The sequence below is a fragment of the Mangifera indica genome, chromosome 2 (genome assembly GCF_011075055.1).
Source record: "Mangifera indica cultivar Alphonso chromosome 2, CATAS_Mindica_2.1, whole genome shotgun sequence".
Taxonomy (NCBI): Eukaryota; Viridiplantae; Streptophyta; class Magnoliopsida; order Sapindales; family Anacardiaceae; genus Mangifera; species Mangifera indica.
This window is the reverse complement of record NC_058138.1, coordinates 2,158,050-2,170,383: the sequence shown is the minus strand read 5'-3', so window position 1 is coordinate 2,170,383 and position 12,334 is coordinate 2,158,050. Positions and strand designations below refer to the sequence as shown.

The window sequence follows — 12,334 nt, the reverse complement described above, 5'->3', positions numbered from 1 at the left end:
TTGTAGTGAAAATTGACTAGGCTTGTTCCAGCAGTTTCCAATGCTTTAGACCGGGTCCGCTCCTCCAGGGGTCGGTTCAGGTTTTTTCATGTTTGGTTAATATAAGGTTAGGTTCAAAACGAATTAGTCTGGCTCTCGATTCGATTCAAACTTTATTCATAATTTAATTTAAGTCCTAGCAAAGAATATTAACTAGGTTTGCTATTCAATTTGTCAACAACTCTGTTTTGTTCGTTGTTAGACAAAATAATAGTATTTTGGTAATAACCCGTAAACTTAAAACCATAAAATCTAATCATGAATCCGAGCATAACTATAACCCTTGAAATTAAAAACCAAATTAGACTCAAATTACTCTTAATTTTAGTTTAATAAACTTAAATTATTTCATTTTTAATTCTAATTAAACTTGAGTTATGAATATTTAAACCCGATTTAAATTAAATAAATACCTAATTCACCATAATTGTAATACGATAGTATAGTGCAAATCTTGCAATGTTGAGACTTAATTTCACTCCTATCAATTACAAAATTTTACAAATCAATCTGACCTAATAAATAATACTAAATTAAAAGCTGGATCCTTATGGGCTAGCCATTGGATCCTAATTAGACCTAATTAGAGTCATTAAACTGCTCAATATGGTCCAGGTTTCAAAACACTGAACCCAACAAAAGATCCCAAGACCATCTTGACAAAATAATGGGTTTGAGTTAACATGTGAAGCCCGATTAGCATGTTACTTGGGAAGCCTTAAAAGAAGAGTTTTCGTCTACATCTACTTGGGATTGAAGCTGCATACAGTCTAATTTGACTCAATTCGACTCAATTATTATTAAGCCCATCTCAAATTACTTGAGTATAGATCTCAAATTTGAGTTTAGTTGACTTGATAAGTTCATGAGTCTTGTATTAATACCTTTAAAATATTATTATGTATTTTAAATACGAAATAATTGATAAATATATAAATTAAAAAATCTCATTATAATTTCTCGAGTAAAGCTCAAATTTATCGTTTCCATATTGAACTTGAGACAAGAATCTCCTAACTCAATAAGTTTAAGTTTTGTTTAAATATAATCAAATCGAGTTCAAATCAAATAATATATGGTTTGGTTTGGCTCAATCCTAATTTTATTTAGGACACTCACAACTAGACACGGCAACAGGTTATGTCATTTGGATCCAATGTGGCCAATCAAACCAATTGATTATGTTATATCTTGTCAAAACTCACCAATTTACGAGTCTTATGAGTTGAGCTGACTCACTAGCATAAATAGACTTGTGGCATGATCCAAGACTTTTCAGATCATACCTTCACGAGACCTTAATTGGTTAGACTGCCAAATTATATATTTTTTATTTTTACTTTGTGTGTAATATTTATATTTTTTAATTATTTTTTATTGGACAGTACCTAACATTACAAGTCTGGCTCGCACTGCACGGTCCTTGTCATTTCTACCTGCTGTGCAAGATAAATCAATTTTCCAATATTTGCTCCAAAAGTGCTTATTTCCACTCAATATTCTCAGTTGAGTGCTCTGCACTTCAGAATCCTCCTTTTGTCAAACCCACGAGGACCGTTATACCATCATTAAAGGTGCATGCCCGGTTCAACCCAAATATCTATTCCCATGAGATCAACTCGAATAAATAATAAGATGATTCAAATTTGATTAGAGTTTATCAAACTAAAATTAAAGTTAATTTGAGTTTAGTTTAGTCTTTAAATTTAAAATTTTGCTTAAGTTTATAGTTCAGATTTATAATTTAAGTTTTTAGTTCATTCACAAAACGATAAGGGTTTATCCAACAATAAATAAACCGATATCATTTTGATGATTACTTAATATGATCTGAATCAAGTTATAAGTTGTAACCCTTGCTTGAATGGAATCAAGTCATATCCTAACTTATGAGCTGAAACAAACCAAACTACCTCAAAATTAAGTTTAGCTCGATTTTAAAAATGAACCAATCCTCGTGATTCAAACTCAACTCAAGTTTAAACTGAGTCAAACCAAAGCAAATTAACTTTCAAAATTAAATTAATTTAATTCAAATATAACTCCAGTTACTATTATCTTAATTTTATAGATCATAGCCTTCATTTGAAAATAGAAAAGTCTTATCTTTTTCTCTATATATATATTTGAAAATTAAATTTAAGTTTTAATTTACCGTTTTCAAGCTAACATTTTTTAGATTCATATTAATTTAGAATTAAGCTTTGTGTAAGTCTGACCCGGTTTGATTTACAAAATTTTTTTTTAATTTTAAAATAATAAAATTATATATTTTTAATTTAAAATATTATGTATTTAAATTATATGTAATAATATAATTTAATAATTTTAAATTAAAAATAAAATATATTAAATTATATAGTTTTATATTTTTACATTGAGTCAAATCAACGACGGACCTACCCAAGTGGTCACCCTCCTTTTTTTTTTTTAATTTCAATTTTGTATAAATGTGTCAATTTCATACACTAAACTTCAAACTTTTACTTTGACCATTCGTCTCTAATGTTCTAGATCCGTTCCTCTAAAATTAAAACCCTAATTACAAAATTGAAATCTTGCTTGGACCGTAAGTTTCCTACAACACATAACAATATATATCACATGACATAATATGATAGAAATAAAAAAGGCCAAAAGACTTATTCCCACCCAAAGTATAGTGAATTCATAAATTCCTATTTACCAACTTTGAAAAACTCAAACACTCACTCACAATCAAATTTTCATTAAAAATTTCAATTAACATTACGGGTAGAATCGTCATTTAACAAAAAAAAATTAAAGTTTTATCATTTTTTCTTCTTATATATTTAAAAACTTACATTTCCCTCCAACCCAAGGTTTGAAAGTGACGAAAACCCTAAAAGATTTGTTCTTCTTCCTCTGACGTCGATTTTTCCTTCTCTGGCCATCAGCCGTCCTCCCTTCCCCGACTATAGCAAAAAACAAATGTATCATGTGACACAATGCAAGAAATTAGATTACCATAGATTGAACCATAACTGAGTTATTAGTATTAAGAAATGGGTAATGTTATGCACGTATATTTTTAGTATACAATAGAATACATATATAATGTATTATTATTTATTTGAGTATTATTTTAATTTTAATTTAAAATTATTTAATCATATAATAATATATTATTTTATATATTTAAAAATGTGTACACATAGTTTTATTGTTATGAAAATTTACATACATATTCTTTATAAACAAAATAACAATTACATATCCAATATGAAAATGGTAAAATTTATACGACTTTTTAATAAATGACATTTCTATTCTAAAATCTATATCACACCAAATTGATCGATTGAACCAGCTAGGCCGAGAGTCGATCATTAATTTGGTTTAAGTTGATGTTTAAAGTTTAAATAATTATTGGACCACATTGACCTGTGATTGAATGCACCGTGCCACTAGACTGCAATTATTGTTTGGTTGTATACTTCTCTAATTTTTAATTTAGGCCAAATGGCCATTTTGCATCCAAAGTTTGATGCAAATATAATTATTTATTTATTAATTATTAAAAATTCAAATATCTATTTATTTGTTAAATTTTGTTATTACTGTTAGGGTGAAATTATCATTTATCAAAATATTTAAATAAATTAAAAATTTATAATATTTTCCCCTATGTTTAAAAATCTAATAAATTTTCTTCTATCTAAAGTTTAAAAAATCAACATTTTCTTCTAAGATATTTCCAACCACCACTGCCCATAGTTGGAGATGGCGACGGTGGTGTTCTCCCTCCCTCCCAGCTTCTCTCTTAATCTTGCTTCATTTTTTACTATCATCAATAGACGAAGACATTTCTTTGTCTCTAAACGAAGACATTTTATTTTTATCGAGACTAAGAGACAAGCTGAGAGGGAGGAAAAATGTCGTCATCACTGTCTTTGAGCACCAGTAGTGGTGGCTGAAAAAACCCTAAGGGCGAATATTGATTTTTCAAATTTTGAATGAAAAAAATTTGTTAGATTTTTAAATTTAAAGGAGAAATATGATAAATTTTTAATTTTTTTAATATTTTGATGAATAACAATTTTACCCCTGATAATAAAAACAAAATTCAACAAATGCATAAATATTTAAACTTTTAATAATTAACGAATAAAAAATTGAGTCTACATTAAACATTAGGTGGAAAACAGTCGTCATTTGATCCATTTATTTAATATGTCATGAAGTTGACAAAATTGGAGACTCAAAATTTTTATAGTTTCTAGGATTTGAATTAAGTTAATCTAGTAAGGAATACGCACCACTATCATAATATGATTATATTATTTGATTGATTATTATTTTTATTTGTATTTAACCTATAAATAATATAACTATTAGTAAAATTGATGTATATGGTTAAATTTTATTTTATCTTTAATTTAAAATTTTTTAATTATATAATAATATATTATTTATTATAAATATGTATAATATTATTTATAATTTATATTTGAAGTTGATAATATTAAATTATCAATAAAATTATATACGCTGATTTTTATTATCTAATTAAGTACTCATATAATATGTCATTATATAATTAAATATTATGTAATAATATTTAATCTTATAATTATATATAATCTGAGTAAGTAAATAAATACTTAAAAATGAATGAGTAATACTATATATATATATATATATATACACATAACTTTTATATGATTAGATAAAAATGAATTAAAGATAAAATAATATCAAATTACATAATAATATATTATTATTTATGTATAAAATTATATATATTATTTATATAGAGTAATACTATGTGTACCCACTTTGGGTACACAAATGTATACACACTCATATGTGTCATCATATGATTGATTATTGTTTTATTCTTAATTCAAAATCATCTAATCACATGATGACACATATAAATGTATATATATTTATGTACCCAAAGTGGGTACATATAGTTTTATTGATTTATATATATAATTTTATTAACACTAAATATACATAAACCAAATAGAAATTTTTATATATAATATGACTCGATCAAAATTAAATATAAATAATATTACTCTTTAATTATTATCAAAAAAATTTATACATATAATATTATTCGATCAAGAAATACCCGGGTTTATGAAAAAGTCATACTCGCCGGATCCTCCAAGAAATTTCAGGAAAAGTGTCAACGGAATAAAGCTTAAATTAGGGTTGCTAGAGTTGAATAAAAAAACAAAAGGGTGAAAGAATGGAGAATAGTAAGACAATTTAAAAGGAGAAGTAGGGCACAAGGCATGGAATTAGACCATTGAGGCCACACGGGCAACGTCAAATTCATGAAAAAACTTTGGTTTATTATTTTTTAAAAAAAGGCTAAATAACCATTTCAAACCCAAACTTTGATAGAATCATTTTTATTCTTTAAATTTGAAAATTTTTATTATCAAAGTGATATATTAGTTTTAATAATGAGTAACGTTATACGTATTTAGAAAAAAAATATTGATTTATGTATTAATAATAATGTATCATTATGTGATTATATTTTATTTTAATTTTAGTTCAAAATCATCGAATTATATATTAACAAATTAATATTAATACACAAATTTGTATTTATTATAAGTGTAAATAATTTTATTATTTACCAATTAAATAATTTTTTGTCACTTTGTATAATATATAATATGATTACTGTCAATTACATTTTTATCGTAACCATTTTATGATTTTCCTTCTTGTCTTTCTTTTTTCCTGTTATTCATCTTTCTCGTATCTTGGTTGTTAGAAATCACCAAGGGGAGTTAACATGTTCCAAATATAAGATGTGAGTTGTGGGTTAGAAGTGAATTGACGGAGATAAAAAACAGAGAAGTCGTTGAGGTGGAAAGGAGATCGAAGAAGGAGATGTAAGTTGCAAGTTGAATTTGAGTTGTGGGAAGGCGAAGGAGTTGTTAAAGTCAAAGAAGAAATCTATGGAAGAGGAGAAGGTAGTGAGATTACAAAGTATTAACTATTAATGTAATCTTCAGAAAAGGAAATTTACGATATAAAGATAGTAACAATGAGAGAGGAATAATGGTCGATGAATGGGAACAAAATTTTAGTCCCATTAGTAACTTTGTTAACTAGAGGTGGATAAAAAACTATAATTTTTACGATCAAAATATTATTTTATAAGTAAAAAAAGATAGAAATTTTGTGTGTCGGGAGGATAAATAAACTTTTCAAACTTAAGAGGGTGAATATGATTGCATCAAAGTTCGGGTTAAAAAAATATATTAATAATAGTTTATTATTTTTTTAAGAAGGCTTCCAGCAATATTTGTGCGGCTCCTTGAAGGAAGAATAAAGAGGAGACACGACACCGAAGCACAAAACGAGACCGGTTTTTCAGGTCAATGAAACGAGATTCAATCTGGTTGAAGATTCTTTGAACAATGCTTGAATCTTTGAATTTTTTTTGAGTCTTGTTTTGTTGTTTTTGGTCCTTGTTTTTGTTTTTGAAGAACTCTTTTGTTTTTTTTTTAAATTTGGGATTTTTTCGTGCATTTTGATGGGTGGATTCAGATTTGTACTCAATTTGCGATTTTAGCATCTGCGTATGTTTCAGATTTGAGGTTTGTTGTTGAACCCAGCTTTGAATTTGTGTTCAAATTCTTGGTTTTGTCGTTGCTTTTTTGTATCTTAGTGTGTTCATTGAAAGATTCAAATTTTCATTTTGGTTTTTTTTTTTTCTGAAATGATTGTTTTCTCATGTAATAATTATATCCCATTTAGAATATTCAAATATTGTCATCGTTGTTGTTGTTTTTTTTTTAAAAATTTTTTTTGGTGATATGTGTTCTTGGTTGCCTAAAATTTGCAGGTTTGGTGTCTCCTCTGATTAAGCAAGGAGAGGTTTGTATAAATCTAGAATTAGAAGGTGAGGAATTGAGGTGGGACATTGAGAATGGAGTACGAAAGTAACAGCTGGATTTGGGATGGGGTGTATTACTACACACATTTCTTTGGAGGTCTGATGCTCATGGTGGCGTTGCTAGGCGTGTCCACCAGCTATTTTGGAGGAATTGGAGTTTTTTCATTGCACCAATTGTGGTCTGATTCTGGGATCTTTCACAATAAGAAAGGTAAGAAGAAGAAACGTGTGCGAGTTTACATGGATGGCTGCTTTGATCTCATGCATTTTGGCCATGCTAATGCGTTGAGGCAGGCGAAGGATTTGGGAGATGAATTAATTGTCGGTGTTGTTAGTGATGAGGAGATCGTCGCAAATAAGGGACCCCCTGTCTTGTCCAAGGAGGAGAGGTATTTATCATGTTTGTCTTGCTAATTGGTTTATTATTGTTTTGTAATTTGATTCAATTGTCAAATCCAATGAGCTTTTGTTAGGTACTTTCTCCTCCAAAAGTCTTCTAGTTTGACCCTCAATGCTTCTTTACATCCCTAGGGTCTTTGATTTGTTCTTTTTATTGTTACTTGTTTCTAAATTTGCAAGTGTGTTCTAAAGAAGCAACATAGTCGCATTAATTTGTGTTTACCTGCTAATTTTATCTTGAATTGTGACTCAATAGATTGGTGGAACCAATCCCTTCCTTCACATTTCTCTGTATGCTAGCGTTTGTTTTGGTCAATGATTTATTACGTACTTACAGAGTATCTATAAACTATACATTTGAGCAAGGCTGGAAATGAAGTTTTTATGAGTTAACTTTAGTTTTCTTAATACAGATAAAATGCCTTTCAAACTCACTAGGAACCATAAAAAAAAAAATCTTGATCCGTCTACAATGAAAAAATGATTTTGTGTCCAATCATGGTAAAAGACATTTTGGGAGCCAAAGGAAATTTAATTAGAACTGTCTATATCCAAGTTTCTGTCAAACTTACAAAAAAAAGAGTGCTTTTAGCTATTCAAAACGTTTAAGGCATAACATGCTTGTGTATATAGTACAAACAGTGACGAGTTTATATTGCCATGTAGGTAGACATGTTAGGTTATTACACCAGTGAAAATGTTGAAAGATGATCTAATCATTTGCCTTGTGGTTGGTGGGCAGATTGTATGCTGGACTATTGAAGCTCACTGGGTTATTGTGTATGAACTGAGACACGTCTTTTGATCTAACACTTGATGTACTTTCTAGGTTGGCCCTTGTTAGTGGATTAAAGTGGGTTGATGAAGTTATAGCCAATGCTCCTTATGCCATTACTGAGCAGTTCATGAACTGTCTCTTCACTGAGCACAAGATTGACTATATCATACATGGTGATGATCCTTGTCTGCTTCCAGATGGAACTGATGCTTATGCTTTGGCAAAGAAAGTTGGCCGTTACAAGCAGATTAAGCGCACAGAAGGTGTCTCCAGCACAGATATTGTAGGTACTAACATTCTCTTGATCAATCTCTTGTGACAAACGACTATGCTTTCCAGGAAAGAGAATTTTTTTCTTCTGATGCAATGAGAATACTGCAGCACTGTTTAGGCTGACTAGGAAATCAGCTGAGTTTAATGCAAATATAGAAATGAGGAGTAAATTTCTTTTAAATAGAAAATGCTCTTGCTCTTTCTCTCTTTCACTGAAGTTGCTTCACCTAGATAATTTTACTTCAGACTTATTTAGAAAGATTTGTCTCAAACAGAATTGAGCTTCATTCTATTTTCTTGAAGATTCTAAGTATATTTGTTTCTGCTACCTCTAATGCACAAGTTATTTAAATGTAGGGAGGATACTTTCTTCTATGGAAGATACAAAATCTCGTGAAGATTGTAATGGTACATCCTTGCCCGTAAATCCCCAGAAAGTGATTAAATCCAAGAGTGCCAACATATCTCAATTTCTGCCAACATCCCGTAGGATTGTGCAGTTTTCTAATTGCAAGGTATTACCTGTATTCTCAAGTTTTATCTTATATTCAAGGTGTGATTTTGTGGGGATGCATGGATTGATTATCTATCTCTAAATTCTTTATTCTTTCATCTAATCTAAGGGGCCTGGACCAAATGCTCGTGTAGTGTACATTGATGGGGCATTTGATCTCTTTCATGCAGGACATGTAGAGGTATCACATCTGTCTTCACTAATGTGCCTGCATTGTAATTTCCCTGTTGGTGACTTTCTTTAATAATATCCTATGGCTGTGTTTACTCAGATTCTTAAGAAGGCTAGGCAGCTTGGAGATTTTCTTCTAGTTGGAGTCCACACTGACCAGATTGTGAGGTAATTAAAATTGTTGTTGTCTCACTTCTGATGGATCTGTTCTGCATCTATCTTGAGAATACTGTGGATTTCGGAGCGCAAGAGTGTGTGTGTGTACTTATGCCTTTTATCACTGAGAGGAAATATTTACAAATAAGGTACCTGGTTGCTTTTTCATGCAGTGAACACAGAGGTAATCACCACCCGATCATGCATCTACATGAGCGTAGCCTCAGTGTGCTGGCTTGTCGATATGTTGATGAAGTCATCATTGGTGCACCTTGGGCAGTTACTCAGGACATGGTGTGTATTCTATCTAAATTTGCTTTTCACATATAATTTATATGGGTAATGGATAAACATCTAATTCGGCTGATGCTAGCTCCATGCATTTAACTTGTAATTGTGATGTTCTAAATTCATTTCTTTTATCCACAACTGGATCATATATCTTATTTTCCATTAAAAGGTGTTCAAGGTGTTCATTGTAATCTATTTAAAGTAGCTTTTGCTTTCCGATTTACCATGTACCTTTTTTTCACGGAAAATCCTCAAATAATTTTTTTCTTCAACTTCCCAGATAACCACCTTCAACATCTGTTTGGTTGTGCGAGGGACAGTTGCTGAGACCAACTCTTCATTGGCTGTAAGCTTACTAATTCTGTAATCTCTGATCAACAATTACATCTGCCTTCATCTACATGCAATTGAAAACTGATCCATACAAAATAATTTTCACTATGCAGGATGAAACTGATCCTTATGCAGTTCCCAAAAGCATGGGAATTTTCCAGTTACTCGAGAGTCCTAAAAGTACAACTACAACTTCAGTGGCCCAAAGGATAGTCGCTAATCATGATGCCTACATGGTATGTAACCGTTTTTCTTTATACCTTGTTCACACTCATACACAATATTTCAAGATGGTAGCCTCTCACAATATATTAGAAATGCAAAAATGATCAGCGATCGCTCTACCATGCATTGATCATTAGAAGTTGTAGCGATTGGTAAATTCTGTATATGGACTCAAACTCTGTTTCTGGTGCATAGTTTGTGCAATTAAAATAAAGCATTTTCAGATGCTCTTCTAGGCTACCCTTCCCCCATACGTTAGTTATTGCTTCTATCAGGATTTTTGACTTGAGGTGTGCTGATTTAACTCGTTATAGCTTGACTTTAAATGCAGAAACGCAATGCAAAGAAAGCAGCTAGCGAGCAGAAGTACTACGAAGAGAAGAAATTTGTTTCGGGAGATTAGCTAAAAGAGAAATTTAGTAGGGGCAAGTTTTCAGCACAGTTGTCGATGCCGCCGTAACCCATCATAGAATTGCCTGTTTTTTATTGTTGAGGTTATAGAAACAGTCTTATACACATCTCTCTTGAAAGTAAACAAGATAAAAAGGATTCAAGTTGATAGGAGGACACCCTCATCAGAGACTTGGATGAACTGTTTTTTGTTTCTTTTATTTTTTTCTTTCCTAATGTAACTTTTATCTCATAGTAGGCACGAACCCTTCTAATAACAAGGAAGATTTGCATAAAGCTGAAGCTCCTTTTGTATGTTGTAAACAATGGTAATATCTTTATATTCATTCTCCTTTTTCTCAATTTGCAGACCAGAGCCCTTAAAAATGAGATTGCATTATGGTAGCTTCATTTATGTATTTATTTTAACAGCATTTTGTATATTGTTTATCAGGTAATGTTATGCTTTACAACCTTGTTTCCTCACTGTATGTTAGCATTTTGAAGAGTTGAAAAGGGATGAATATGGAGTATTTTAATGACTATTAATCATAGATATGATTATGATTGGATTTGGTTGGAGTTTATTGAACTCGAATTGAAGTTTGGATCAAATGATTCGAGTTCGAGTGAAAAAAGGGGATTGTTTTTATAAAATGCGTTGAGTTCGAACCAAATATTTGATTTTGAACTGATATGAATCAAATACAAAATAAAATTATTTTCGAATCGAGTTTGAATCTCAATTTGATGATTTTGAAGTCAATTTTAAATTAATCCAAACATTTGAATTTAAATTAATTTATATTAAAGTTATTTTCAAATTGAATTCAAATTTCACTCTATCAATCTCAAACTGGATTTGAGTTGGTTTTTCTGATTCAAATTGATCTGGAACCTACCGTTGCTTATACGTGATTTAAATTGAATCTAGTCTAGATATCAATTTCATTTCTTTCCACTAATCTTTTTAGCATTTTTGTTGTGGTTTCATTGAACTAAACTTGCATGTGCATTGGCATTGACATGCGAAATTTGTATGTGCATTGTTTATAATATAAGTCTAGACTTGTTGAAGTAACCAGTTGAACTTGAATATGTATCTACCTGTTGAAGACTCACGAAAGTTACATGATATAAAAGATGGTACAGTCGACAAAATGGGTCTACGAGTCCATTGACCCGACCCAAAAAACCAATCACACAGATATCATATAATTAAAATTAAAAAAATAGTTTCCAACAAGATAACATGTTGGGTAAATCAAATTAAGCTAAGGGGATATGTGATTTAAGTAATATTTTTTATTATTATTATATTTGATAAAATTTAATAAAAATAGATAAATATAAATAATTATTATATTTAATTAGAAATAATAAAAAATATTTATTTATTATTTTAATTAAATATTTTTTATATAATTATTTTAAAATATTCTTTATATTAATTAAAAATATGATTTTTTTTAAATTGATAAATAAAAATATAATTATAATAAAATTAAGATTATCTCTTGTTATTAGGGTTGGATTCAAATTGAACCGAACTCAAACTCAGCTCGGTTTACATATAATTAAGCTCGAGTTTGAGTTCGAACTCATAAAGACCAAGCTCAAACTTAGTTCGAATTCAATCGACTCGTTTGTTATTATTAAAATGACGTTATTTTAATATATATTGATCAAAATAACATTATTTTGTATCAAAATTTTTAATTGAAAAATTTGACAAATAACTCGAACTCGATCGAACTTGTATAGGATTGACTCGTTTCATATTTATTCGAACAAAACTCAAACTCAAGCTCGAACAGGCTTGATTCGAATCCAACCCTACCTATTATATTACCAAAATCCTTTATTACTT

The 12,334-nt window shown here is 29.8% G+C and overlaps 1 protein-coding gene across 3 annotated transcripts; it reads left to right on the top strand.

Moving 5' to 3' along the window:
* Positions 1-6,315: 6,315 nt before the first annotated feature.
* LOC123198032 (ethanolamine-phosphate cytidylyltransferase-like) lies at positions 6,316-10,827 on the top strand. Of its 3 annotated transcripts, none has more exons than XM_044612612.1 (10): positions 6,316-6,412; positions 6,884-7,323; positions 8,163-8,398; positions 8,742-8,899; positions 9,008-9,079; positions 9,170-9,237; positions 9,399-9,519; positions 9,797-9,862; positions 9,963-10,085; positions 10,389-10,827. In XM_044612612.1, the coding sequence occupies exons 2-10, from the start codon at positions 6,968-6,970 to the stop codon at positions 10,479-10,481; spliced, it is 1,293 nt and encodes a 430-aa protein (XP_044468547.1). In that variant the 5' UTR covers positions 6,316-6,412; positions 6,884-6,967; the 3' UTR covers positions 10,482-10,827. The 3 variants fall into 3 exon arrangements, with proteins under 3 accessions (XP_044468547.1, XP_044468538.1, XP_044468552.1); XM_044612603.1 differs by lacking the exon at positions 6,316-6,412 and adding an exon at positions 6,420-6,635; XM_044612617.1 differs by lacking the exon at positions 6,316-6,412 and adding an exon at positions 6,423-6,635 and having other exon boundaries at positions 10,406-10,827.
* Positions 10,828-12,334: the final 1,507 nt, after the last annotated feature.